The sequence below is a fragment of the Condylura cristata genome, unplaced genomic scaffold (assembly GCF_000260355.1).
Source record: "Condylura cristata isolate star-nosed mole 26May11 unplaced genomic scaffold, ConCri1.0 scaffold00001, whole genome shotgun sequence".
Taxonomy (NCBI): domain Eukaryota; kingdom Metazoa; phylum Chordata; class Mammalia; order Eulipotyphla; family Talpidae; genus Condylura; species Condylura cristata.
In genome coordinates, this window is record NW_004567102.1 from 67,388,099 (window position 1) to 67,415,561 (window position 27,463).

Genomic DNA, 27,463 nt, shown 5'->3' on the forward strand with positions numbered 1-27,463 from the left:
AATTGTAATATTGCCACTTAAAATTTTTAATGATGGTTGAACTCTCATTTCTTGTTGAATGAAATGTGGTAATTTTTATGTATTTACTTAGCATTCTGTTCAGAGTTAAATGTCATTAAATTGAACAAAATTCAGTAATTATTGACTTTAGTGTTTGTGTAGGTAGTCTTTAGGTATAAGTAATTCCTCTTGAGTTCAGTTTAGTACATCAAAATAAAACCAAAGAGGGACCTCCCTGGTGGCACAGTGGGTTAAAGCACAGCACAAAGAAGCTTAAGCCACCTCCACATGTGTTCGATCTGCCTGCCTGCCCTGGAGGAGATCCCCATGGCGAGGCAGACCTCTCCTGACCCGCCCCCGCTGCTCCCCTCAGCAGTGTACTTCCTTGATCTGCCTGTTCTGCTCCCCACTCTGTCCCTGGTGAATCCTCTCACCCTCCACATCTCTGGCCTGTACCCCAGTTCTGTATGAATGAATAAATAAATAAATCTTTTAAAAAATAAAAAAATTAAAAAAAAATAAAACCAAAGGATTGAAAACAATAAATTTAATCTAAACCCATAACAGTATACCTAGTATTTAAAACTCTCCTAGGTGAATATTAATAAGCTCCAAGTAATACCTATTATTCTAATTAATAGCATTTCCTCTCTTGCATATGGAAATTATTATTTTTGATCCTAGAAATTATTAATTGTTATTTCATGTCTTAAAATTGATTGAATTCCCAGTGTCAAATGAAACTTAAATTCCTAAACAGTGTCCTACAGGGCCAGGCGGCAATATTACAGCTAGAACTGGGATTGTTTCTTTTTGTCTGTTGGATTCTTTTACAAGTAGATTACTTTTTTCTCACCATTTTTCATTTTTTAGTAATACATTAGAAACTTACCTTATTCCAGGTATGTAATAAAATATTACTTATAAAATTGTTATTTTAATGAAAAACATTTTCTTCCCAATACATCATTTATTCATTTAAAAAAAATTATCATCATTAACTATATAAAGTACCTTTCCCAGCCCCAGGGAATCAATATGCAGGGCAAACTAAAGTGTTTTTTTTGCTTTTTATAGTTTGATGTAAGCTTAGGAGATTAATCAAGCAACCTAGATAAAACTGGAGGAGATAAGTGCTGGAATGGAAGGAAACAGTCTCCTAAAAGCTTAAGAAAATAGGAAATGGACTTACATCGGGGAGTTGTAGAAAGCTTTTAGGAGGAAACCAGGCTGGATTTGAAGACAATGGGGGTGTTTTAGGTGATGGTGGGAAAGCAGTCTTCCCGAACAGTTTCTGTACCAACACATTACTTCTTTACATCAATACTAGGAGTGAGAGGTGAGGTCTTCTTGACATAGTGATAAAATCACTTTAAATACTTCTCACATTTTGAAATTCTGGAGAACTCCTTGGCTGTTTCAATCAGTAAAGAACATAAAACACTCAGAACAAGATTTGTTTTGACTCTTCTCTAATATCCTATACTAATTTAAGTCTTACCAAGCTGAGTAAGATTTGTAGTAACTAAAAGATGAAAGTTGTCTTCTTTTCTGTGTCAAGAGATGAAATTACAAACTCTGTACATAAAGTTATCTTCTGTTTGTTCACTTTCTATATACTTGTGAATAACTTCCTGGATCATTTTGTCTTCTAGAGTACTGTTTGGCTCTACCTACCTTAGAGGTATGAGTTTTACTTTGTTATTATATTCTAACTAGAAACTTCTAATTCATTTCATATTTTTCAGTTAAAAGTTGCAAAGGTCGATGCTTTGAGAGAACATTTGGGAATTGTCGCTGTGATGTTGCCTGCGTTGAGCTTGGAAACTGTTGTCTAGATTACCAGGAGACATGTAAAGAACCAGGTAAAAATATGCACGGAAAGACAGAGACATGAACATTAATAAAAGATCAAAGATAAGTCTTGCCTCGTGGTATGTGACTTACCTACTCATTTGAAACCCATTTGAAATTTTAAAAAGTGTTGTCTACATGTTTCGGTTTGTTCCTTCAGACTGAGCAAAGTGGTAGCAATGTCTGTCACTGACTAAGAGTTATGAAATAGTTCATTGTCTCTTAGGCTCTTGCTCAGGAAGACAATTCTGTGTTTGTTGTGGTCGTGTTCAATTTGGACCATACACAAAATGTATTTTGTTGATGTTTGTTTCTAGAACATATATGGACTTGCAGCAAATTCAGGTGCGGTGAGAAAAGGTTGTCCAGAAGCCTCTGTTCCTGTTCTGATGACTGCAAGGAGAAGGGTGACTGCTGCATCAACTACAGCGCTGTGTGTCGAGGTCCGTCCTGCGCATGCGCTGCCTATTAACCACCACTGGCGTCTCTCCAGGGTTTTGCATAAGTTTTTTTTTAACATTAGGAATCATATTTTTAAGCCAACTACATTAGTTGAAAAAAATATCTCTCAAATATTTTTAAAGGAAAATGCCAAACCCTGGAGGCGCAGGGGTTAAAGCGCAGCACTCTAAAGCTATGCACAATACACAGCCCCAGCCCCCCCCCCCCCCCCCACACACACACTAGATCCATCCCAGGAAGTGGAGCTGACCTAGGTGGTGCAGCAGACATCTCCTGTCTCACCTGCTGCTCCCCTCAGCAGTGTATTTCAGTCAATCTGCCTGTTTGGCTCCCCTCTCTGTCTCTGGTAAATCCTCTCACCCCCCTGCACTTCTGGCCTGTACTTCAGTTCTTATATGCATAAATAGATAAATCTTAAAAAAAAAAAAAAAAGCCAAACCGCTACTAGAACAGAGGATGCCACGAACCTTGTACTTGTTACTCAGCTTAATAGTTAATGTTATCTACACATGGCTAACATTGTTTATTTTAGTCCCTTACTCTCTCACTATCACCCTCCTATTATTTTGAGAGTAGTTACCTATCTAATGTTTACATATTTAATATTTAATGTTTTGTGGAAACATTAAATGCTAGTTGATTTCTATATAATAGACTCCTCTATAGTAAATGAGGACAACATCGGTCCTGCCTTGAGAGAGTGGATGTGCAATTATTGTTATGTAATCTGATGTTTTTGGGGGCTACAGGACCCCTTGAAATTCTTTGATGGAAACTGGCTGTGAATACTAGACATTAGGAATTCATATCAGAGATTTTACATGGTAGATAGAAGGAGCTGAAAATATTAACACTTTCAAAATGGAAAAGATGCTTTTCAAGTTTTCCTAAATACAGTACTATGTTTTAGTGTTGTAATTCCACATGCTTTTTTTCTTCCTAATGGCCACAATATCTTATTTTGAAACAGAATAATTGATTTTATTTGTTATAATTTCCTAGTCATATCCCATGTTATTACGGTGTGTAAATTTAACATATTTTGATTTGGGCGTCTGTTCTAATGTGCCTCACAGCAGTCATAAATGTTGTTACTATATGTGTGTTCAACATGGTTTATTTCTTGAAATTATTTCAGGTGAGGAAAGTTGGGTAGAAGAGACATGTGAGAGCATTGATGAGCCACAGTGTCCAGCAGGGTAAGACTAAATTCTGAGATGCTGTTTTTCCTCTTTTAGAAATACATTTTTTTTCTGTTTTTAAAACAAAGAAATAAAAATAACAATTGTTCATTGGTTCATTAAACATTATTTTTAGTGAGGACTCCCATTTAGCACTGGTGATATAGAGATCATTGTGACATGACCCCACCCTTTTGGAAGTTAGTGGAAAAAAGAGAGGTCATGAATATTTAGTTGTAGTATTCTGCTGTGTTGAATGGAAGTGTCTGTGTCTTTTTTCTTAGGAAGGAAGTTTTGAGAGGTGAATTTGTAACAAATTAAAAGTTTTTTTTGTTATTTTGGTTCATTTATAAATTTTTGGGATAAGCAAAACATCACTGAGGATATTAAATCATTTTTATATTTCTAATTTCTATACTCTTCATCCTAAAGTCTTTTGTAGAGTCCCTTCTGTATAGTAGTAGAAATTTCATGAAAGTAATAGATGTATTTATTCTTGTGATATTTGCAATCTCATGTAATTGAAATTATTCATCTTCAGAAATACACATTTATCTTTTAAAATTACCATCACATTTGGCTGTGGGTTTTAATGAGGGATTGATTCCAAGGTCATTGTAGATATCAAAATCCACAGATGCTCAAGTTCTTAAATAAACTCATGTAGTATCCTACACTTGCTTCCCTCTACTTTAAGTCACCGTTGATTATTGTAACGCCTAACACAATGTAAGTGCTATGCAAATAGTTGTCATACTGTTTTGTTTAGGGAATAGTCAGATGAAAAAAGTCTTATGTGTTCAGTGTAGACACAATCAGCGTACACAAAACTACACAGTACATATTTTCCAGCTGCATTGGAATGTGCAGATGTGGAACCTGTTGATAATGGAATACTGACGGTAGTAATGTTTCTTCCAAACTTAAAAATTGAAAATTTTAAAGTTGTATTTTATCTTATTTTGTGTATATTTATAGTTTATTTTTGCTTTGTATGTATTTTGTTCCCTTGGATGGGAAAATACTTTTTTTATATAATGTAATAGAAACAGCAGCTGCAAAAACTAACCCCAAACCAAGAATTTTCAATGAGAGACTATCTCATTGATAAGGGACTATCTCACATATTGATAAAAACTGTCTTTTAATTTCAAGGCATATAATGGAAAATATAACTCTTCTTTTAGTTTACATTTTTATTGAAGTAACATTGGTTTAAAACATTATATATGGTATTTAGTTGTTCAGCATTATAAATTTTCATTTCTTTACAAGATTGTAATTTAGAATATATTTTATTACACTTTATTACACTGGAAATTACTGTACCAGTATATTTACCTGATGACCCAGAAAACTGATTTTTATCTCTTGTGTTACTTGACTATAACTAATTATTGACACATATGGACCACTGAGAGGCTGTGCAGCCAGTACTGTAGCCCACCACCAGAAAGCTTTAGCATAATTAATTTGCACGGTTAGTCAGTGATACACCATTCTCCTGTCATTACCAGATATTATTAGAAGCTGCAAAACTTCTGAATCATAACAGTTTAGTTGTAACTGTCACCTTCAGTTACCTCTTGCTGAATATATCATTATATGTATAGTGATTTTTTTCTCTTCTTTTTGATTCTAGAATTAGGAACAAAATACTTGCTCTTTCTTTGTATTTTAATTGATGTATCATTGGTTTACAGTGCTCTGTAAGTTCAGGAGTGCAGTATTGCACCTCAATAAGTATATGCACCACACCACATTTAGTAACCACGATTTTGTTGTCAGAGGCTTGGTGTTTTGTTTTGTTTTCTTTGTTCATTTTATTTCTGCTTCTTTGGATTGCTGCACCATACACATTAACTCTGTGTGTGTGTGTGTGTGTGTGTGTGTACACTCTTATGTCTACCCCTATTTTGAACTCTTCCTTTATGGTTTATATACTTAAATGTAGCAAATACCTACAAAAATTTTCTATTAAATATTAATATTTCATATATATTACATTGAAAATTAGCATATAATTTACGTAAATTAAAGTATCATCTATTAGATTCAAGGAGAAACCATATTAGAAAAGTTTGCTCAGGAAAAACAAAAACAAGAGCATAATTTAAGAATGTTAGTGCTAGTTCATTCTGCAAATTAGGAAAATGTTATTACATTTATAGGATTTAGGCTAGCTTTTGGAAAAACTGGGACCATGGATTATATTCTCTATGTGGTGGTTCAAAGTCATATGTGTACTATTAAATGCTATTTGAGGACTCTGTAGATAAAGATAGCAGGGCTCGTATATGACTGCTTGTAAAGCATCCTTTGTGAGGATGCCTGTGAGCTTGTTAGCTCACATTACATACCAGTGGAAAGTCTTCACTGGGGCACGGAAGAACAAGATACATTGGATGCATATTTCTTTTGCTTCTTCAAATATTTTTTTTCTTCTTTCTTATCCAGGTATGAAAAGCCTCCTACCCTCTTATTTTCTTTGGATGGTTTCAGGGCAGAATATTTACACACTTGGGGTGGACTTCTTCCTGTTATTAGCAAACTAAGTGAGTAAATTCAGAATTTATGGAGTGTCATGATTTCAAGAGATAGGCTGGGGAGGCTATCTCCTCTTGGAAAAGTACTAGTAGAATGTGTTCAAAAACTGTAATTTTTGAACCTATTAGTCATGTAGGCATAGAATATTTGCCTATAGTATGCTATCGTGCTATAGTGTTGTATAGGATTTTTCCAATTTGTTTGACTCAATCGAGGCCTCAATCCAATGATCATTCTATAAATGATTGTTTTTTTCTTTGTAGTAATGTTAAAGTTTTCAGTCACATTAGTTGTAATTAATTCAATTAATTCAATACAATTAATTGTAATCCAAAGTAATATAGATATCACAAATATTAGCATTGTTAATGAAACATACATAAAATTTGTAGAACTTTACTTGTTATTAGTGAGTATTATATAAGTACTTACAGTATAATTGTGGACTGAAATAGATGTGAGTAAATAACAACTATTGTGTTCTTCTGGAATTGTAAAATATTATTTACCAGAATTTGAATATATGCGATTGGCTTGAACATTAAATTCACTCTTGGTGAATATTTTTGTATTTCTTTTGTGACGAGCTAAAATAATTTTTGGAGAATGTTTAAACTTTTCAGTTGTAACTCCTATTTGAAGAAAATAGCTTATAGAAATGCATGAGCAGGGAAGGCTGTTCTTATCAGCCAGGCTAATGATCTTTTGAAGCTTGACTCTGATCTTTTGTTACCTTGAGGAGGAAAGTTTGCCTTGATGTCAGCAAACATAGTGTCCTGAGTTCAAAATTAAGGTGTTGTATGTATATGCAGGCAACCCAACATGTGAAGCTATTAGCTCTGAAACATTAGCAGATACATAGCTTGTAGCTTTAAACAATTTAAAGGCAATGAACTATGAATAGATCAATACACATCCCCTTCTGAGGATGAGGCATTGAAATGCTAGATCACTACTGTGTGTTCCTTTCTTAGCTGTACAGGCAGCATGGAGCATGTCAATAAAGCTGAAATAGGGACCACCTGACTTCTGTGCTTTCTCTCCCTTGAATCCAGAAGTTACCTTTGTCCATAGGGTAGCAGTGAATTTTTTTGGAGTTATCTGGTTCTGGATTTGGGAGTATTGCTTTGCCCTTTCTTTACTTTTGAATATTTACTACTAGTGCAATTTTTTTTAGACTAGCTCTTGCAATTTAGGTAAGTGATCATCAAGTAATATCAGACAGAGATTTTTAGCTAGTGATGTTATTATAACCAGTACATTTGGAACTTATTGATGAATATGGAATAATTATTTCAGCTTAATGTTTTTCTGACTAAGAGAAAAGTTGTTAATATAAAATTTGAGTCCATATGTTTTATAATTCACATTTTTGTGTGGCTATAAATCCTTTCTGGGTTATTTTTTAAATATGATTTAGATTTAGGTGGAACAGATTGCCATTTGTGTTTAATAGCAATCATTTTTTTTTCCTTGTAGAAAACTGTGGAACATACGCTAAAAACATGAGACCAGTTTACCCAACAAAAACTTTCCCCAATCACTACAGCATTGTCACAGTAAGTTCTATATTTCAATTTTATGTGTTCATGGAAATGAGATGTGAATTTAATATTTTTCAAAGGGAAATTTTTAGATATCAAATTAGGATAAAATAACTTCTTTCTATTGTGCAGGTGAGCCAGGTAGCATAGGCTCTGCTTTGGGACAGTCCCTTTATCACTGGGTCTTGATTTTTTCTTTCTCTGATGAAGTGACTAAAGGTCCCCTCTAAAAATGATTTCTTATTTTTTTTTGTTGCTTAATTTGAAGCCTTAAGGGTCTCTGATTCTTATGTCCTGGTTTTTTCTATTATTTTTTTTAGAAGTTTGTGTGTATGTATTGTTTGTGTGTATGTATGTATTGTTTGTGTGTATGTATTTTTCTTACTAATTATATAGCCTACTTCATTTGAGTCCAAAAGCTGACACACATTCACATCCTCAATTTTTTAATGATTTTGATGTATATATTTGAATAAGCTACTTTGTCTGATTCTAAATAGGATTACAGCCTTATTTTTCTTTCAATTTTTTTCAGATTTAATTTGAATTCAGAAAATAAGAAGAATTCATTAGGCTTTAGTGTAGAAGCTAGAATTTATACTTTAGCTTGTACTAATCAGTTCCAAGAGGAACTGTTACAGGGCAATCCAATGTGAATTGGGTTGAGTTCACATTGGGTTGCCTGTAGGTCCTCGCAGGTGTGCTTAAGATTTAACTGCAGGCTCACACAAAAAAGTTAATAATGGGTTTATTTACAAGAGAAAAGGGAAATAATAATAACTGAGGGAAAGAGAGAAAGATAGTTGATTAATGCGTTCTACCAGTTCTGTTGACCTGGACACCCCATAACATGCTGAAAAACAGTGAAGAGCCGAGAGACAAGCTGTGAGCCACAAGCCAAGAGACCCCCAGAGCCTGCATGTCCAGTTTTATATCTAAGCCTGGCTGCTTAACTCCACCCTCAGGTCCCAGTGTGCTTCTCTTTGGTATTGATTGATTTGTAGTTCCAGTATCTGAGGTGGGGGTGGAGTCCACAAAACCTGTATCTGTAGAGTCATTCTAGACATCCTTTCCTCCTTATAAAACTTGTTCTGCAGAACTGCGTTAGTCAGCAATGCAAGAGGATAGTAGACTGCTGTTGTCAGAGTTTGGGAGATTGTATATTTATGTAGACCTTCACCCATAGCATCTGTTACATAATGTACAACACAAATACTACACACAATTTAGAGTGCTTATTGTTTTTTTGAGATTTTTTGGTTCTTAAACTTTATTAATTTCTTTGTAGCTTCTATTTATCAGTTTCTTTTTTATTTTGTTTTATGATTTTATTTAATCTTAAAAAACTTGTATAAAACCTCTGTTTTATATTTTTTTAGGGACTTTACCCAGAATCCCATGGCATAATTGACAACAAAATGTATGATCCCATAATGAATGCTTCTTTTACACTTAAAAGTAAAGAAAAATTTAATCCTGAGTGGTACAAAGGAGAACCGGTGAGTTATTTTAGTTACTAAAGTAGTTTCTTCTCTTAGTCCCATCTATTTCAATCAGAGTAAAACACTAGGTTCTTTTGTGTTTTCAATAGCCTACTTCATTTATGGTGTCTGTATCTTTTTGTAAGTGGAGATGGATCCTGATAATTGTCAATAAAACTTGTGTTATTGTATAATGAGGGTAATCCGTTTCAGAAATGAATTTGAATTTTTCTTTATTGCTCAGTGCTACCTTGAACGAGTAGCTTGGGGGTAATATTTTTATTGAGAAAGTTTCTTGGCTGTAAAGGAAGTAAATTTTATCTTCATTGGATTTTTTTAATAGATCTTGCTATCATCACCTTTAAATTTTTAATAATTGTCACAATAATTCCATAGGACTTACTTGGATTGCCCTAACAGTCTTCTTAGAAGGGAAAAGAATATGATGGTTAATTTGCAGATTGTAAAGTCAAATTTTTAACTCTAATATCTGAAGTTCTGTGATTTTGGGCAAATAATTCTCGTAATACCTCAATTTTCTCCTTTTTGTATTGTAGATAATCCTTTTAGCTACCTCATGGGATTATTGTGAGAATTATTATTAATCTAGGGTTTTATAGGAGTACTACTTAAAAGTATAATTGACAATAACAAGTTTCCAATAAGAGTTACTATGGAAGTAAAAATGTTACTATGGAAGTGAAAATACACAAAGATTATATATATATATAATCTTTGTGTATTTTCTTCTTTCAAGAGAAATTTCCTAAACTAGGGCATGGCTCTAAAGTTGTATAAATTACTAATTGTTTTATATCCATATTTTTAAAGTTTAATCTCTGGCTATTTTATTTCTTGTTGCTGCTGTTTAGAAGCACATTATATGATTGCTTTGTAGTTTAACTGCCAAAGCTCTTTAACCTTAAACATATTCTTGCTCTTGAGAGAAATGCATTGGTGTGTGGAATCTTCACTTTCCCTAGAAATGAATGTTTGACTTTCCTTCATTATCTTCCCCAGATTTGGCTGACAGCTCACTACCAAGGTCTGAAGAGTGGCACATTTTTTTGGCCAGGATCAGATGTGAAAATTAATGGAGTTCTCCCAGACATCTACAAAATGTATAATGGGTATGTATAATGGGTATGTATATATGTTTTCTAGGATCTATAATTGTTTAAGAGCTCATTGATTTCATCTGAGCCTCTGCTATTTATCACGAACTAAGTTCTAGACTTTGAGTTATGTGTCAGCTGAAAAATGAGAACTTTCAGACTAAAGATTCTTTCTCAAAGAGTTTGAGATTGATGATGAATGGACAGAAACAGTAGACACACTCTTTCCTAGAAATTTTCTAGAAAGCACTGGTATGTTTGCACTTGGATACAGATCTTTAAGCAAAGGAAAAAAAAATAAAGCCAGGGTAAAAGTAGAGATGTCTGAGAGGACTCTCATTTACCTCTAGGAAGAAAAGGTGTGAGAAAGAGAAGGAAGCAAGAAAGAGGACCCAGGTGCCTGGAAATAATTAAACAGGATACTAATGGCATCTCTGTATTTGCATTTCAAAATTGTAACAGGCTATCTATGTGAGTAGATATGAGAATAACCTCCTTCTGATATTCAAGTGCCATGCTTATTGAAAAAGATAAATAAATCTTTTGTGTCCAGAAGGCCATCTTTGGATAATTTTAGTAAAATGACCAATTTTGGTGAGACTGTTTTACACTTAGGAAGTTTCTCTCACAAAATCAATGCAATGATGTATTTGGGGGATGAATAGAAAAGGTAAAGAATTCTAAATTCCAGATGAGACATGCATAACTGTTGTTGTTTTTTTTTTTTTTGTCATGGAAGATCTGGGATAGAGGACAGAGATTGGGGAGTGGGGGGAGGGTTGAGAGGATTCACCAGAGACAGAGTAGTAGCAGCAGATTGACTGAAATACACAGCTGAGGAGAGCAGTAGGCAAGACAGGAGAGCTCTACTGTGTCATATGTGGGTCAGCTTCCTGGCCAGGTATCCTACCTTAGAGGTGATAGTGCTGAGACTTAACCCCAGGCTACCAGAGAGGCCCAGCCTAGCTAGTTCCCATGGCAGTTTTATGCTGTTACTTCTTTGTGGGTCACACGAGCAAAGTGCAGTGTCTGTTCTCCATCTTATTATTTTTACTTCATGGGTAGTCATTGATCCCCATGCCTCAGTGATCACCATGTCTAGCCGCGCCCTGTGCTACGCATGGGGGCTCACAGTCTATTGTTAAATGTTCTTCAGCTTCTCCAAGCCAAATTAAGGCACACTGCTGAATGTGTTTGGGGTAGGGCAAGCTCTCTGATGGAGTTGTGTAAACCGAACTCTGTGCTCAGAAGAAAGCAGAACTGATTCTACTGGGAAATGTTGCCAGGGAAGGGTCTGGTCGTCTGATTTCCACTCCCCAGTTTTACTGAGTCTTCATGAGTCTTCTTCATGAGCTATCACCCTGCATAAAATATGTCAACACGTGTGTTATTCATGAGATGCACCTACTCCTTTAAGGTGCAGGACAAATATCCTAAGGAAAGTATAGGAAATACAATCTGAAACTTGATTTCATTTTCTTTTTTATGAGTAACACTTAAACTTTTGTTTCTCTGGAAAACCAGTTTGTTTTCAGCTCAGACACATATTGCTTCAAACACAATTGGTATTGTATTGATTTTAGTCTCTCTGATGAAATTTTCAGTAAGAAAAACATTAACATTTTAAAGCCAAACAATTACCACAGGTTTCTTTCTTTTTATTTATTTTTAACTTTAGTTCTGTACCATTTGAAGAAAGAATTCTGACTGTTCTTAAGTGGTTACAGCTTCCTAGTGATGAAAGGTATGTGGATAACTAATTCCTATTGTAAATATGCCTTTGTTCCATAGAAATTACTACACAATATTTTTAAATTGACTACAAGAAAACTTTGCAATAGCTATGAAGTTTTATATCCAAATAAACTCCCTGTGAACTACTACAGTCACATTTTGAAGAATTCAAGCTGTGAATTTTCAACAAGTTTAGAAACGTTACCTAAATATTGTAGAATTTGTAATCACTATCAATTGTTGAATTATTCTTTCCATTCTGTTTTACATGTGTTCATAAAATATTACATTTTGATACTGTTTGATTTAGACCACACTTTTACACTCTGTATTTAGAAGAACCAGATTCTTCAGGTCATTTGTATGGACCAGTCAGCAGTGAAGTAAGTACAATTTTATCAGTGATTATTTCATTAAACCTGATAACATCTAACCCAAACTTGCTTTAAAACAGGTTTCTAGACCATTTTATAAGATCACATGATTTCTGTAAGGAACATGTGCATTTAGCTCCATTTTATTATAGCAAAGTATGCATTTTTATCAAAATAAGAGGTTGGAGAGTTGTTTATACTTTTCATAGTGCTTACACTGAAATGATGAGGAAGTAAATCTATATTTTCAATACCAAATATTTTTACTGCTCCATAACACATTGGCCTTAAGACTAGTGCACTTCAAAAATTTCCTAACTGTAAAACTCCAGTTTTCTATGAAAATAATAATCTATCAAAAAATAGCAGAAGATTAAAAAAAATAGCAGAAGATAATTCTTATGCACTCTTGTTTGGCAGAGAGATCACAAATCATCTTAAAATAGAGCTTGAAGCTTAAAGGATGTGAAAGTTTATCAAAAGTACAGAGGAGGTTAGATAATCATTGTTTTATTGAGTGGTTGCTAGGAAACTGGAAATAAGGTAGCAGTTCATGGTCTGACTCTTCATGTAATCTCTTGTTTGACCTGACACCCTTTCAGGAGTTGCATTCATAGCTCCTGGCTATGTTTGTAATTGGCATAGTGCTTTAAAACATCCAATACCACATCAGTTTTTGCGTGGCAATATCATTTTTGTATCCTGAAGCACAGGAATCATTCCTTTGGAAAGTGATTCGAGCTTCTTCCCTTGTACCTCTACAAGTACCTGTAGAAGAAACCTCTTGTATTTCTAATTTTCTTAGAATTTATATTTTGTCTTTGACCTAAGATATGGAAAGAAACAGTGAGTAAGGGTCTGTGACGTTTGTTGGCCATAATAAAAGGGAGAAGCAGTATCTAGTCTGAGAATCCTGGTCTTATTATCTTTTGTCCCAGACGACCCCCAACAGATAAGAATCTAGCAGGTTAGTTTGTGAATCTCAGAGGCTGCAGGTCCCTGATTCTCTCTTGAGAACCCCGTTTTTGAGGGGGCTATTTGCTCTAAATGGTCCCTTCTGCACCAGCAGAAGGGAGAGAGAACCTGCTGCTCATGGTTCTCACTTGAGTGTAAAACCTCAGCCCAAGTCATTTTCTCCTGGCTTCCCTCACTCTGGATATGCCCTTCTTGGCTGTCATCTCATCATGTGAAACAGGATGAAGAGAAAGGCGATTGGCCCTCACCTAGATCTATACTTACTTCTATATTCTTTCCATCAATTCCTTCTCCAGCAGCTCCACTGGACTTAGCAGCTGCATGTACTCTTGTTTTGACTCTGTCTTTCCACTGAGCAAATATGTCTCCCAGAGAGGAGGGGAAAACAATGTGATCAGCTATGTAGCTGTATCATAATTGGTCCAAGGAAAAGATCTCATAGCTGTTACCTTGCTAGAGCAATTGATCAAATACTAGTATAATTTTTATTCTTTTACTGAACTCATTGGTTCTGAAGATCCATGTCTAGGTCAGATTGGCCACAAGGACTTTGTAATTGTCTGATTATTAGCTCATACATGCTGCTTTTCTAATTTATGAGATTTCTCTACATTACTGTTTTGTATTTATCTTCATTCAAGGTTGAACTCATTGCTTTTCAAATCCTATTCACTAATTTTTAAGCCCTGCTAAAAACTAACATTGCTAGCTCACCAACTCCCTCCCCCCTTTTCTCTTAATGCTTAAAAAAATTACAATTCTTACTGCTTGGAAATCCTTGAGTGAATAAAAGGCCAGGTTAAAAGAACTTGTTTCACTTTATAGTGAAGTGCACGAGGTATAAAGGTTAGAGTGATTTGCTATATTAAAGAAAAGACATGTAAGTGCAAATTCCTCAGCTGGGGTTTTATGAGAAGGGCAAGAGGAGCAAAAACAATTGCCTGAACCATTTGTCATTCTGTCACCTTGTGAGAAGCAGAATACATGTATTTGTGAGGAATAATGGGTTGTATTCCTAGACATTCTACTTTTAAAAATGAAGTTCACAGCACTGTACAAAGCATTTCATGAATAATTTTGGCATTTTTGTAAACTAGGAAGCATACTAACATTCGCATAGTTAAAAATTTAAGAGATCAAAAGTACAAAAACAAACTGATTATAGAAAATGAGGTGATAGTTGAGAAGACTCAGTGTCTGACTCCAGCTGTGGATTTCAGCTAGGATTACTTTGACTGGTGCAGGGCCTGGTCTAAGGATAACACTCCAGACCAGAGGGAGGAGTGCAGAGCAGATCATCTCATGCATTCCCAGGACTTCCCCTTGAAGTGTGTGGAATCTGGACCTCCCCTTGTTAGCGGCCAGCAGTAATTTATGCCCTTCCTGTCTTATCTGACATGTTTTAGCCTGTTGTGAATCAGTTCACTGTAGTTTTTGTATCCACTGAAGCTTTCCCTTTTTGACAGAATAACATTAAGCAGAAGTGGACTTCAGTATGGGATGTATCACATGAGATTGTGTCATTTTCTAGGTCATTAGAGCATTGCAGAGGGTTGACAACATGGTGGGCATGCTGATGGATGGTCTGAAAGAGCTGAATTTGCATAGATGTCTGAACCTCATCCTTATTTCAGATCATGGTAATCTGAATTTGCTTTGTTTACCCTTCAGTTTTACTTGATTGATTACTGTCTCATTATTTCATCTATTACGGTTTATTCTTTTTTAATGTAGTTTTTTGTGGAAGTCTTTGGGGAAAAATAAATTTAAATGTAAGTACAAGTAAAAAATAGAATTCACAGACCTAAAACTAATCTAAACACTAAAACTTCTAGAAATCCTAATGAACCCACCTCTTGATTTTAGAATGTGTCCATCAAGAAATCGGGTACTTAAAATTTTTTCAAGATTAAAATTTTGGTAAATCTAACAATTTAGATTTAGTTCAAGTATTTTCTGCTTCTTCAGTTTTCTTTACCATAATAAATATGACTACAAAACCAGTATGTTGGCTATGTCTTTATTTCCCTTTTTATTGTGTTTTTTGTAAAACCATAGTATGTCCCAAGGCTTATGTAGCCTTGGGATTAAAGAAGAATATGTATACCAGAAAATAGAAAACAGGTTCTGTGTCTTTTCCATTAGATGTTCAACTAACATGAGTCTGAATTAAATTCTGGAAGGTGAAAGAAGTTTTGTTCAGACATGTTGACTTTTTCATCAAAGTTGCAACATGTTTGGGAATTTTTCTCCTAGGCATGGAACAAGGCAGTTGTAAGAAATATGTGTATCTGAACAAATATTTGGGAGATGTTAAAAATATCAAAGTTGTATATGGACCTGCAGCTCGATTGAGACCCTCTGATATCCCAGATAAATACTTTTCATGTAAGTATATCTCTAGACTAGCTTTGAATATGGTTATGTTCAGAATATGTTCCTCTGAGTCATCCTACCGCGGTGTTAAAGCATATCAATTAAAGTGAGTTTCCTTTTTGTCATTAAATCTGCCGTGCAATTCTTTTACATCCAGAGGATTTTTATGAAACTGGCAATGAGGACTTAATTCTAACCACATATCTACTGGGTTAATTCATGTTTAAGTATAAGCTTAGCAATTTCGTTGTGTGTTTTGCTTGTATTAGTGTCAAGATTACCTGCCTGAAAAATAAACAACCTTAAGAGAAAAGTTCAGCTACATTTACTCACCTTTAATTAATGACATTCCATTAAAACCACTCACATCAGTTCTAGAATAATTTTCTATATGAGGAAGGATCCTGGCAGAGATGGTTAATTTGATAAGCAACTGTTTTGTCTACAAAAATGACTCATGAAAATAAGAAGAATGTATTTTAAATCAGAGAAAAAGAAATAACACATTCTCTCTTGGCTACATGGGAACCCAAAATGCCAAAAAGTTTTTAAAAATATTTCTTTTTTATAAGTCAAGCCTGTTTATAACTGTGTACCTGTTATATATCCTTTTCTTTGATCAGTCTCTAGAAATTTTCACATATCTAGCACAACTTTTGTTTATCTTTTTGTTATAATTAACTTCAAAATGGAAGGAGAAAAAAGCTAATAGTTCTAATAGTTACCATAATAGTTACCATAATTGGGTTAGGTTTGGGCACAATAGTATATTCAATATACTATTGAATATTCATGAAGGGAAGTAGATTCACTACAGGAAAATGGTTTCACAAATAATAGGGTAGTAATACAAAGAAAAGATGATATGCATCACAAGTTTTAGTTAGTAATTTATAAAATTCTGAATGCAAGAGTGCTAGTATTATAACCTGTTATAAAAGCTGTAGGGGCGATGGCCGTCCCAAAGAGGTTTAGGATGGGATGGTTAAGCTTTTAGGGCAGCCTGTCTTAATTAGGCCTCTGAATTTCTCAAATTAAAGCAAAACTCTATCTATGTTTATTGACACACACATGTATGCAGTAATCTTATTTTTATATGGATAATTTTTTCAAAAATTTTAAAAAGTATTAAAATAATCTTAGACAGTAACACAAAGTGTACTAACTACATGCTGGACTTGCAATGCAAATTCAGTTTCAAAATCACTCTTCTTGTCTTCTCTTTTACATTTCCCTGTATTCCTCTTAAATGTAAATTCTGGAATTGTCACTGAATATCAAAGTATAGAAAGTAAAAATTAACAGTTTCTTATCCTACCTCCCTTAATTCACTGCTCAGTTCCTCTCTCTGGAGATACTCATTGTTAAGTTTATATTTGCTATGTACATTCATAAAAAACACATTCAAAATCATCCTGGATGAGATAGATGGATGAGTGGGTGGGTATTGGATGCATGGAAAGCAGATGGAGGGATAAACTCACGGACAGACTAAGAAATAGGCAGCTGGATAGGTGGGCACATGGTGAGGGAATAGATGTGTGGGTAGGCCGCTCGCTGGATGGAAAGATGTTCTGTAACTTGTCTTTCATTAACCAATATAAAATATCATGTATCATTTATATACTTAATAATGTAATATTATAACAGTAATAACATAAAATAGTACAACATAATATCTTGTTCTAAATATTTTCTTACTTTTGTCAATGACTAATACATAATCACTAACATAAGCTATTTGAAACCTGCTTGGTATTTAAATGCAGGGTGTAAGCCTGACATTCTATACTTTTGATTTTTTTTATTTCTAGTTGTAGCATACCATCAACTATTAATTCTTACTTTTCTCTCCCTTCAGTTAATTATGAAGTTATTGCCAGGAATCTTTCTGTGAGTATCTTTATTTTGAATAATCTAGTTATTGTTAGCTTATTATTATTACTAGTTTTAAATGTTATATATTTAGAAAAAAGTTTCCATTATTTGTTTTTGGATTTGTAGGATTTGAATATTTGAGTATCTAGGGCAACATTTTTTTTTCATTTAATTTTTAAAAAGATTTATTTATGTATGCATACAGGACAGGGGTATAGGCCAGAGGTGCAGGGGTGGTGAGAGAATTCACCAGAATCAGAGTGGGGAGAAGAACGGCCAGAATGACGAAGTACACTGCTGAGGGGCGCAGCGGGCGGGTCAGGAGGGGTCTGCCACATCCGGTGGATCACCTCCGGGGCCTGGATCGAATTTTCACTTAAACCGCTAAGGCTCGCTTGCAGTGCTGTGTTTTAACCCACTGCGCCACCACGGAGGGCCAGGACAACATTTACTTTTATTTTTCAAAATCAAAAGTATTGTGGTAATAGAGGTTTACATCATGGCTTGTGTGTTGGGAGTATAGGGTCCTCCTTTCAGGTGTCATTAGTGCACCCTCCACCAAAGCACCTGTAAGTCACCGCCATAGTCTGTGCTCCCTGCCCCCTTTGACACTCCCTCCGCCGGTGCTCCTCGGCCCTATAGTCAGTTTTCAAGGGTTAGTTTTAAAATTTGGCTTGGTTTGGCCCTCCCTGGTGGCGCAGCGGGTTAAAGCACAGCACTGAGAAGCTGAAGCCACTTCCGCATGAGTTCGATTCCCGCCTGCCCCGGAGGTGACCACATGGCGCGGCAGACCTCTCCTGACCCGCCCGCTGCTCCCCTCAGCAGTGTACTTTGTTGATCTGTCTGTTCTGCTCCCCACTCTGTCTCTGGTGGAGCCTCTCGCGGCCCTTGAGCATCTGGCCTGTACCCCAGGTCTGTATGCACAAATAAATCTTTTTTAAAAAAAAATTTGGCTTGGTTTGATTTCTCTTTATTCCACCTATAAGTGACATGTTCCAATACCTTTTTCCCTTCTTATATTTCACTTAATGTAATCCCTTCCAGCTCCATCCCTGCTGCTGCAAGTGGCATGAGCTTGTAGCACAGTATTTATATGCTTTATAGCTTTAAAGATTTTAAAGGCCATTTCCATTTATTTAGGTTTGGACATTTTAAAAAATTTATTCAATGACATTGTAAAGTTATATGATGGTACAGTAATTTTTTAAAGATTTATTTATTTATTCATATAGAACTAGGGTACAGGCCAGAGATGCGGAGGGTGAGAGGATTCACCAGAGACAGAGTGGGGAGCAGAAGAGGCAGATCGACGAAGTACACTGCTGAGGGGAGCAGCGGGCGGGTCAGGAGAGGTCTGCCGTGCCATGTGAGCTCCTCCGGGGCAGGCGGGAATCGAACTCATGTGCAAGTGGCTTAAGCTTCTTAGTGCTGCGCTAAAGCTGCGCCACCAGGGAGGGCCCAATATTTGTAATTAAAGCAGCAGAAGGGAAAAATTCTATAGCTGTAGCACCATAAGCATTGTGAGCATTATGACATGTTTCCTACCAGATTTGTTTTTTAAAATTAAGTTTTTGTCCTAGGACTGACTTATCTATACAGCATTTTTTTTTCCATGTGATGGAAGATTCTTCCAATTTCAAAGAAAATTCTTTTAATCATAGTTACAAGTTTGTAGTTACAAGTTTGAAAATGAGGTCATTGGTAATATGTCCAATAAAATCTAATAATACAGTTTAAGTTTCCTGTGACTTTTATGCAGTAATTATGCTTGCCTGTAATAATAGGGATATTTACTAGCTAGGAATATTCACCGTGTACATTATACCGTTAGTATGAACTCCCTTTTGCATGTGTGATTTATTAGGTGTGCTGGTAAAATGGAAGAAAAAAATTCATTGGGGTTAGAAAGTCATTTCCAGAAAAGTTTATACTTCGGAAAATATGGATATAATGTGTTTTCTTTTCCTTCTACAATTTCAGTGTCGGGAGCCAAAGCAGCACTTCAAACCTTATCTAAAACCATTCTTACCTAAGCGCTTGCATTTTGCTAAAAATGACAGGATTGAGACCTTGCTCTTCTATTTGGACCCTCAGTGGCAACTTGCATTGTAAGTTCTGACAGTCTCCCAGGTAAACCTGCCCTGATGTATTTGTAGGTCAAGGTAACCGTTGTGTCCTTTCCAGCTACACTGTTACATGATTCTCTTTACTCTGTCACAGCATTCTCCCGCCCTCTCCTTTCCCTTCCCCTCCCTCTCTCCTTCCTTCCCTTTGCTGTTTTGTTTTCTTATAACTTTTTTTTAATATAGAGTGACATTGCATTATAACATGTTTTAGTTGTGCATTGCAACATTTGGATCAGATAATTCTTTGTTTGGGGTGGCTGTCTTGTTTGAAAGCATCCAAGGCTTCTCCTCATTAGATGAAAATAACACCTTTCCTTCAGTTGTGCCAACAGCAACAATGTCTCCAGATATTGCTGGCAGTCCCCTGGGATAGGGAGAGCACTCCTGGGAAGAAGCACTGCTCCATGTGCTCATGTCCACATTGGTCTTTCCTATGCTCATATTTGTGTTCCCACTTGCTGTTGATTTGCTTGTGCCCGTTACAGTTATGCTAATATTCTCAAAGTGCCGAAAGCATTTGGCAAAAGTTCTGTATATTAGCAATTACCTGCATTTTATTCAGTTGGTTTTTCTTATTTTTCTTATACTAAATTCATCAACAAACTTCAATTATTTGGTATGTTGTATAAGTTATTTGGGTGGTTGATAGAGCTAGTATCTCATAGCTTGATCAACTCTTTTGATGGCTGCCAGGAAGCCAGGAGTGATGAATGCCCCTGTCAAGCAAAACCTAAACAATGACCCGGGCCTACGTCAAGAATTGCATTAATGTTATCAGAGAGCTATGTTTTCAGTGTCTGAAAGAAGGGGCAGTGTTTACCCTCTTGAAATAACTAATATTTTAGTGAACATTTACTATATTCCAGCCATTTCTTTAGGCTAGACCATTTAAGTTGTACAAACAACCCAACATGATGAAATTGAAGCTAAAAGAAAATTAACTTGCTAAGGCCACAGGTAGTAAATAGCACTGTCAGGGCTCAAAAGCATGTTGGTGCTTTTCTCTTCTTTCCCACTGCTTAAAGTTAATTTGTCTACAAAACAAATGATAAACGCAGCCCCTCAGTGCTTTTCAATACCAAGTAGTAGTTGTTTGATTAACAAATTAGTTACTTCCTTATTGATGGCATATGATACCACCTTATAACAAGTAGTGACCTAAACTATTAATAGGATAATAACTGATAATGTCAGTTTGGATTTATGAATGTTTTATGAATTATGCTATTAATTTGTATTATGCAAATAATTAGGAATCCTTCAGAGAGGAAATCCTGTGGAAGTGGATTTCATGGCTCTGATAATGCATTTTCAAATATGCAAGTGAGTAAACCTATTCTACTTAAAAAAAAATGGTAGTTTATATGTGGAAAAATGGATAAAGTTTTAGTATTGAAAATATAGACTGTGTCTTTTGAATGAGAATAACTGGTGCATCTATCTTTCAGTTGGCTGTTTTACATTTAGGACATGAATAGAGTTTTGTTTTCATATTTCATGAAAGTGTGAATTGTACATCCAGCCAAATTTCTAATAAATATTTTGCATTTATTTGTGTTTCACTAAGAATACTGCTCCACAGTAAATGCATCTAGTAATGTCATAGGTGAGAAGCACATGCTTGTTTTGTGAATAAAGAAAACAAGTCACATTTCCCTGGTATTTTTAAGTTTTCAAAATATCCTTACAATAATTATCAAATTGACCTCTGTAGCACTGTGCAAAAGGTGGACAGGATGAGATTTAGCTCTCATCTCAAAGATAAAATAATATTTAAACATTCTGTTTTGATTCCAAGCCAGGAATTACAATAAAGCTAATATTCATAAAACTATTATGTCCTTACATGAAATATGCAACAGTGGTTAAAAAAAATTCCTACAAAATCTGTTGCACATAGTAATTTATCCTTTATCTTAACAAAGCCAGTTTATAGATGTACAATGTGTATAATATGAAATATGGGTGTTCATGTTTAACGAACTATATGTACATATTTAACAAAATTAGTTGAGACACTGTTACTTTTCTGGCCAATCTAGGCCCTCTTTATTGGCTATGGACCTGGATTCAAGCACGGCTTTGAAGTTGATGCCTTTGAAAATATTGAAGTCTATAATTTAATGTGTGGTAAGTGTGAACAGGCAGTGTTCATCCCTTCTGAAAACAGAGCTGGAATAGGACTATCAAAAGGAGGTGTCACATGGTGAGCCCTTTTAGGAGGATGATGATGAGGCAACCAGAACCTTACATTTCTACTTTTTCTCTTCTGAACCAAAGCCATTGGAAAACTGTAGGGAACATATCATTCAGGTGTTTTTTCCACTAGTCCATAGACCAGCAAAGCTCAACATGCAGTGTGAAGAGGCCTGTACACCCCATGCCAGGTCCTGGGCTCACTTACATGACGATTGAATCAGATCAGTCAAGGATGCCGGAGAAAAGAGTTTGGGACTGTGAAAGGTAGATAAAATGATGCTACCTTAGGTAGAAATAATAATTGAATGAATGGTGTAGAAGTTGAGAGGAACCCATCCATATGTTTGTAGTTTTCCCTATATATTAACTCTAGTACTTTTATAGTTAGTTATTATGTCTTAAATATTTCTTTTCTGGACATTTTCAAATCCTTTAATATGTATGAAGTGTCATTCTTTGTGTGAGCCTATATATGTCAATGAATTAAGACATCTGAAAACACTTAAAACAATGCCTGGCAGGTCCTCCCTGGTGGTGCAACAGGTTAAAGTGCAGCACTACGAAGCTGCTACCACAGCATTACCACAGCCTCTTCAGCATGAGTTCAGTCTCAAGCCAAGGAGGTGACTGGAATGGTGCAGCAGACCCCTGCTGTCTCACGGGCTGCTCCCCTCAGCAGTGTACTTCATCAGTCTGCTTGCTCTGCTCCCCACTCTGTCTCTGCTGAATCCTCTCACCACCCCTGCACCTCTGTCCTGTACCCTAGTTCTGTGTGCCAAAATAAATAAATCTTTTACAAAAATACCTGGCATATAGTAAGTGCTGTGCTATGTAAATGCTTGTGATTACTACTAAGAGTATGAATTTTAGACTGAGACAAAGCTTTGAGTCCAAAGTCTGCTGCAGTATTATCTTTGAGAGTTTGAGCACAGCACTCTGATTACTCATCTACCAAACATTGACAATTTAACAAATTGCTTTTGAGGATTAAAACAAGTGATTGACATATAACAATATACAACAAGAGAATACAACATACATTTTCATTAAGATTAGAATAGTCTTACAAATGTTCTACAATCCAATAGACTTTTATTATAAAGATAAAGGATACCAATAGAGTTGGTTTTAAAAATAAAAACCATAATACAAGTCTATTGTTTATTTGACTTTGAAATTTTTATCTAACTCTTTACCATCATTGGAATTATGCAGATTTACTGAATTTGACACCAGCTCCTAATAATGGAACTCACGGAAGCCTTAACCACCTTCTGAAAAATCCCTTTTACACCCCAAAGCATCCCAAAGAAGCCCGCCCCCTGATGCAGTGCTCCATCACAGCAACCACCAGAGACCATCTAGGCTGCTCCTGTGATCCCTCGGTAAGTATTGCTGAGAAGTTGAGCTTGGCTGTGAGGGATTTCATAGTGCACTCTGCACAGCTTATGTTATAGAAGTATTTAGTAATCACATTAAAATATATGAATGGGAGTGAACATATTTCTTTTTAATTCAGGTGGACACATACAGACCTTTTATTTATTTTTCCTCCTCCTATTTTTTTTGCGCTTCCACCTATTTTTATCCCATTGACTTGAGTACATGTTGGGAAAAGTCTAGCTGAGTCCTGAAACATCTGGAATCAGAATCTGTGCTGTTTTCCTAGCAGCAAGGTCTTGATTATGGACTGATGATAATGTTCCTTCCTTTAAAAGCATTCTAACCTATTTTTAAATTAGGGGGAAAATATCATTTTTATGGACAAAATGGATATATGCTATTGTTGTTTTTGTATTTCTGTCTTAATTTAGAGCTGTTTTAAGAATATAATAATGTAAACATTTATGAATAGGATTGATTATTTTCATCAAAATAGAAATTTGAGGAGCAGATAGTTTTATGCTTTCCATTCTTGTTTAGGCTTATAGAATTACAAGAGTAAAAATAGAAACAATAATTATAAAATAGCAATTATATTCTTATTTTTTCAATGAATAGTGTATGTGGAATGCTACCGATTTTGTCTTTTTGCAGCAAATATCCTATTCTTTCACCTTCTTCATCAAAAATAATTTCACTTGTATAAGATCCCACCTATTCTTCCAGAACACACCATTGTACACTTGTGTTCTCAGCTTTTTTTTAAAAAAGATATTTTCAAATGTTATCTTTGTTCTATGATGGAATAATTACACTACAAACATTTGATACTTTATTAAACTTCTCTCAGATTTTAAAGATGGTATTGTTAACTTTCTAGATTTTACCAGTTGACGATTTTCAGACACAGTTGAATCTGACCATGGCAAAAGGTAAGGGTTATTTTTGAGCATGGGGAGTGGAATCAGGTTTCAGCCTTTTTTGAGAATAACCAGTAAAACTAAAGAAGTAATAGAGGACAAACTGATGAAATAGAGATTTCTTTGCTTGACAGTTTAAACTGTTATTCATAAAGAAAGCAGCAGTATTGGGCCCTCCATTGTGGTCCAACAGATTAGGATGCAGCACTGCAGGCTGGCCTCTTCAGTGCGAGTTCTATCCTTGCCCCAGAGCCAACCTGCATAGTACATCAGACCTCTCCTGTCTCCCCGCTGCTTCCCTCAGCAGTGTACTTCATTTACCTGCTTGTTCTGCTCCCTACTCTATCTCTGGTGAAGCCTGTCACCACACCTGCACCTCTGGCCTCTACACCAGCTCTGTATGCATAAATAAATAAATCTTTAACAAATATGAGGGTATTTACAGTGGGGACCTCATGTAATATATTGAGTGGAAGCCAAATCATTCCTTATGAACATCTTGGAGACGTTTGAAATTTTTAAATTTTAAACCTGTCAGAAAGGAGGTTCCCTTCCTTTTATGACTGAATAATATTCATATTATTTATCTTCTTTATCCATTCTTCCATCAGTTTATACTTAGGTTGTTTTTATTGCTTGGCTATTTGCAAATAATGCTACATTAAACATGGATGTGCAGAAAAAAAAATAAATAAAAATCTGCTAAATTTCTATCTTACTTGGTTCTTAATTATGAGAAAGTATAGGTTGATTTATTAATTTAAAGTTAATTTAATAGTTTTTGAATAAAATTGAAGAATATGCCAATACCTGATGAAATTTGTCAGTTGTCATATGTATATTCACTATTACTTTGATATAGTCTCTGTTCCTTATTTGCTTATTCTCATCCTGCTAAAATATAAAGGGAAATTCTGTTCTATTCCTGAGTTGCCTTTATAAATTTCTGAGAATGTTTGGATTACAAAAATCCTTGATGATTCTACCACTCTTTGTGGTGAAGGGTGATAATTCTGAAACCAAGATCTGGGTTTAATTATGAATGTAGAAGCTTATATACATAGAGGAAATATCTACTCCCTATAAGCTGCTGTTTTCTCATTTGTAAAATGAATTTATAGCCTTAATTCTTTTTTTTTTTTTTTTAGAGATTTATTTATGCATGCATACAGAACTGGGGTAGAGGCCAGAGGTGCAAGGATGATGAGAAGATTCACCGGAGACAGAATGAGGAGCAGAACAGGTCGAATGACAAAGTTCACTGCTGAGGGGAGCAGTGGGCAGGTCAAGAGAGGTCTGTGGCACCATGTGGGTCACCTCCAGGGCTGGGTATCGAATTCATGCTGAAGTGGCATTAGCATCTTAGTGCTGTGCTTTAACCCACTGCGTTACCAGGGAGGACCCTATAACCTTAATTCTTGCAGATTTATAAAAGTTAAATTAGATGCTATAAACAAAAAACAGCTGACATTTGGGAAAAGGGAAATGAATGCTAAATTCTACAGTGGTTTCATTCAGTTTAGTGTCATCATTTTGAATTTTTGCTTTCTAAGTACACACACCACCCAGAAAACTCTCTTTGGAGCACATTTTGAAGTAATTAAAATAGTGTTAAAGAATTTGATATTAAAATTTAACTTATGGGCCCTCCCTGGTGGTGCAGCGGGTTAAAGCACAGCAGTAAGAAGCTTAAGCCAATTCAGCATGAGTTCTATCCCCGCCTGCCCCAGAGGTGACCACATGGCATGGCAGACCTCTCCTGACCCACCAGCTGCTCCCCTCAGCAGTGTACTTCATCACTCTGCCTGTTCTGCTCCCCACTCTGTTCCTGGTGAATCCTCTCACCCTCCGCATCTCTGGCCTGTACCCCAGTTCTGTATGCCAAAATAAATTAAAAAATAAAATAAAATTTAACTTATAAGAGTAGAAATTTCTATACATTTCCTTATCATTTCTTGTGATATTTTGATAGATATTAATCTTTCAGAATCTACATAAGCAAAATTTACAGTGTATCCATTTTATCTTCTAGATTATTTTTGGATTTGCTCTTCGTAATTAGGTTTTCTTACAGATACAAATAGTTTTTCAAAGGGGTTGAATAAAATTTAGATCTGTGTACCACTGTGTATTTTCACATAATGTTCACTAAGTACATTTAAATGGTGGTTCCATTTTCTCCATTCACCCCAAGAGAAGATCATTAAGCGTGATACTTTACCCTATGGAAGGCCCAGAATTCTCTGGAAGAACAGCACCACCTGCCTACTCTACCAGCACCAGTTCATCAGTGCTTACAGCTACGACATCCAAATGCCCTTGTGGACATCCTACACGGTCAACAGAAATGCAAGTATTTCTCACCTCACCTCTTGGGTCTGTGTGGTTGTTGTAATTCTTCATTAAGCAAAACATTGAAAGAATTGTTCCTCACAGTTAATCTTAGCTCTATCACCAGTTCCTAAATTAGAAGTCAACTCAACCCAAAGTCAGAAAAGTTAGATTTCAGCTCTGCCTCTAGCTAGTTATGTGACTGATTCAGCAGATTTCTTCTCCTGTGAACTGAAGGGTATGCAGCAAAGAATTCCCACTGTCTGGTTTAATTTTTTGTTTAACTTTAATTTAATTTTTTTTTAAAGATTTATTTATTTGTACATACAGAACTGGGGTACAGGTCAGAGGGTCAGGGGCGGTGAGAGGCTTCACCTGAGACAGAGTGGGGAGCAGAACAGGCAGATGGACAAAGTACACTGCTGAGGGGAGCAGCGGGCGGGTCAGGAGAGGTCTGCCGTGCCATGTGGTCACCTCCAGGGGCAGGCGGGAATCGAACTCATGCGGAAGTGGCTTTAGATTCTCAGTGCTGTGCTTTAACCCGCTGTGCCACCAGGGAGGGCCTAATTTTACTTTTTTATATTTTATGATTCATATTTATAATTTCATTAATTCAGTTTTAATGTCATAGCTATCCATCTCTACATATGTAGCTGTGTGAACATGGGATCCTTCAACTGTGCAAATCTTAGAGGCTTTTTGCTGATTGGTAGAGAAAACCATTTAAATTTAGTAACCTTGCTGCATGTACCACCTACAGGAGACTAAACCAGGGAGAGGCTGGACATTCTGTCCACCTCCAGGCCAGAGGGTTTAGGCCTTGGAAGGAGTAGACATGAATATCACAGTTCTTAATAAAACTACTATTCTCCTCATCTCCACCCTCTCCATGCTGTGATAGAGAAATGAAGGTAGACTTTGAAAGAGAGGATGGGATAGGAGATGAAATTTGGATTTCAGATGAGAACTGAAGTTCTAAGCTA

At 35.8% G+C, this 27,463-nt stretch overlaps 1 protein-coding gene across 1 annotated transcript in view; it reads left to right on the plus strand.

Moving 5' to 3' along the window:
* The window catches only part of ENPP1 (ectonucleotide pyrophosphatase/phosphodiesterase 1), a 68,201-nt gene that overhangs the window by 28,311 nt on the left and 12,427 nt on the right, over positions 1 to 27,463 (plus strand). Inside the window, exons 3-20 of the mRNA XM_012723700.1 lie at positions 1,749 to 1,865; positions 2,172 to 2,297; positions 3,455 to 3,515; positions 5,955 to 6,052; positions 7,524 to 7,603; positions 8,968 to 9,087; positions 10,090 to 10,199; positions 11,863 to 11,928; positions 12,229 to 12,301; positions 14,799 to 14,907; positions 15,524 to 15,655; positions 17,505 to 17,536; positions 19,502 to 19,629; positions 20,901 to 20,970; positions 21,690 to 21,777; positions 23,062 to 23,231; positions 24,110 to 24,161; positions 26,344 to 26,498. Coding sequence (XP_012579154.1) covers positions 1,749 to 1,865; positions 2,172 to 2,297; positions 3,455 to 3,515; positions 5,955 to 6,052; positions 7,524 to 7,603; positions 8,968 to 9,087; positions 10,090 to 10,199; positions 11,863 to 11,928; positions 12,229 to 12,301; positions 14,799 to 14,907; positions 15,524 to 15,655; positions 17,505 to 17,536; positions 19,502 to 19,629; positions 20,901 to 20,970; positions 21,690 to 21,777; positions 23,062 to 23,231; positions 24,110 to 24,161; positions 26,344 to 26,498 — 1,787 coding nt within the window. The remainder of the gene's footprint in view (positions 1 to 1,748; positions 1,866 to 2,171; positions 2,298 to 3,454; positions 3,516 to 5,954; positions 6,053 to 7,523; positions 7,604 to 8,967; positions 9,088 to 10,089; positions 10,200 to 11,862; positions 11,929 to 12,228; positions 12,302 to 14,798; positions 14,908 to 15,523; positions 15,656 to 17,504; positions 17,537 to 19,501; positions 19,630 to 20,900; positions 20,971 to 21,689; positions 21,778 to 23,061; positions 23,232 to 24,109; positions 24,162 to 26,343; positions 26,499 to 27,463) is intronic.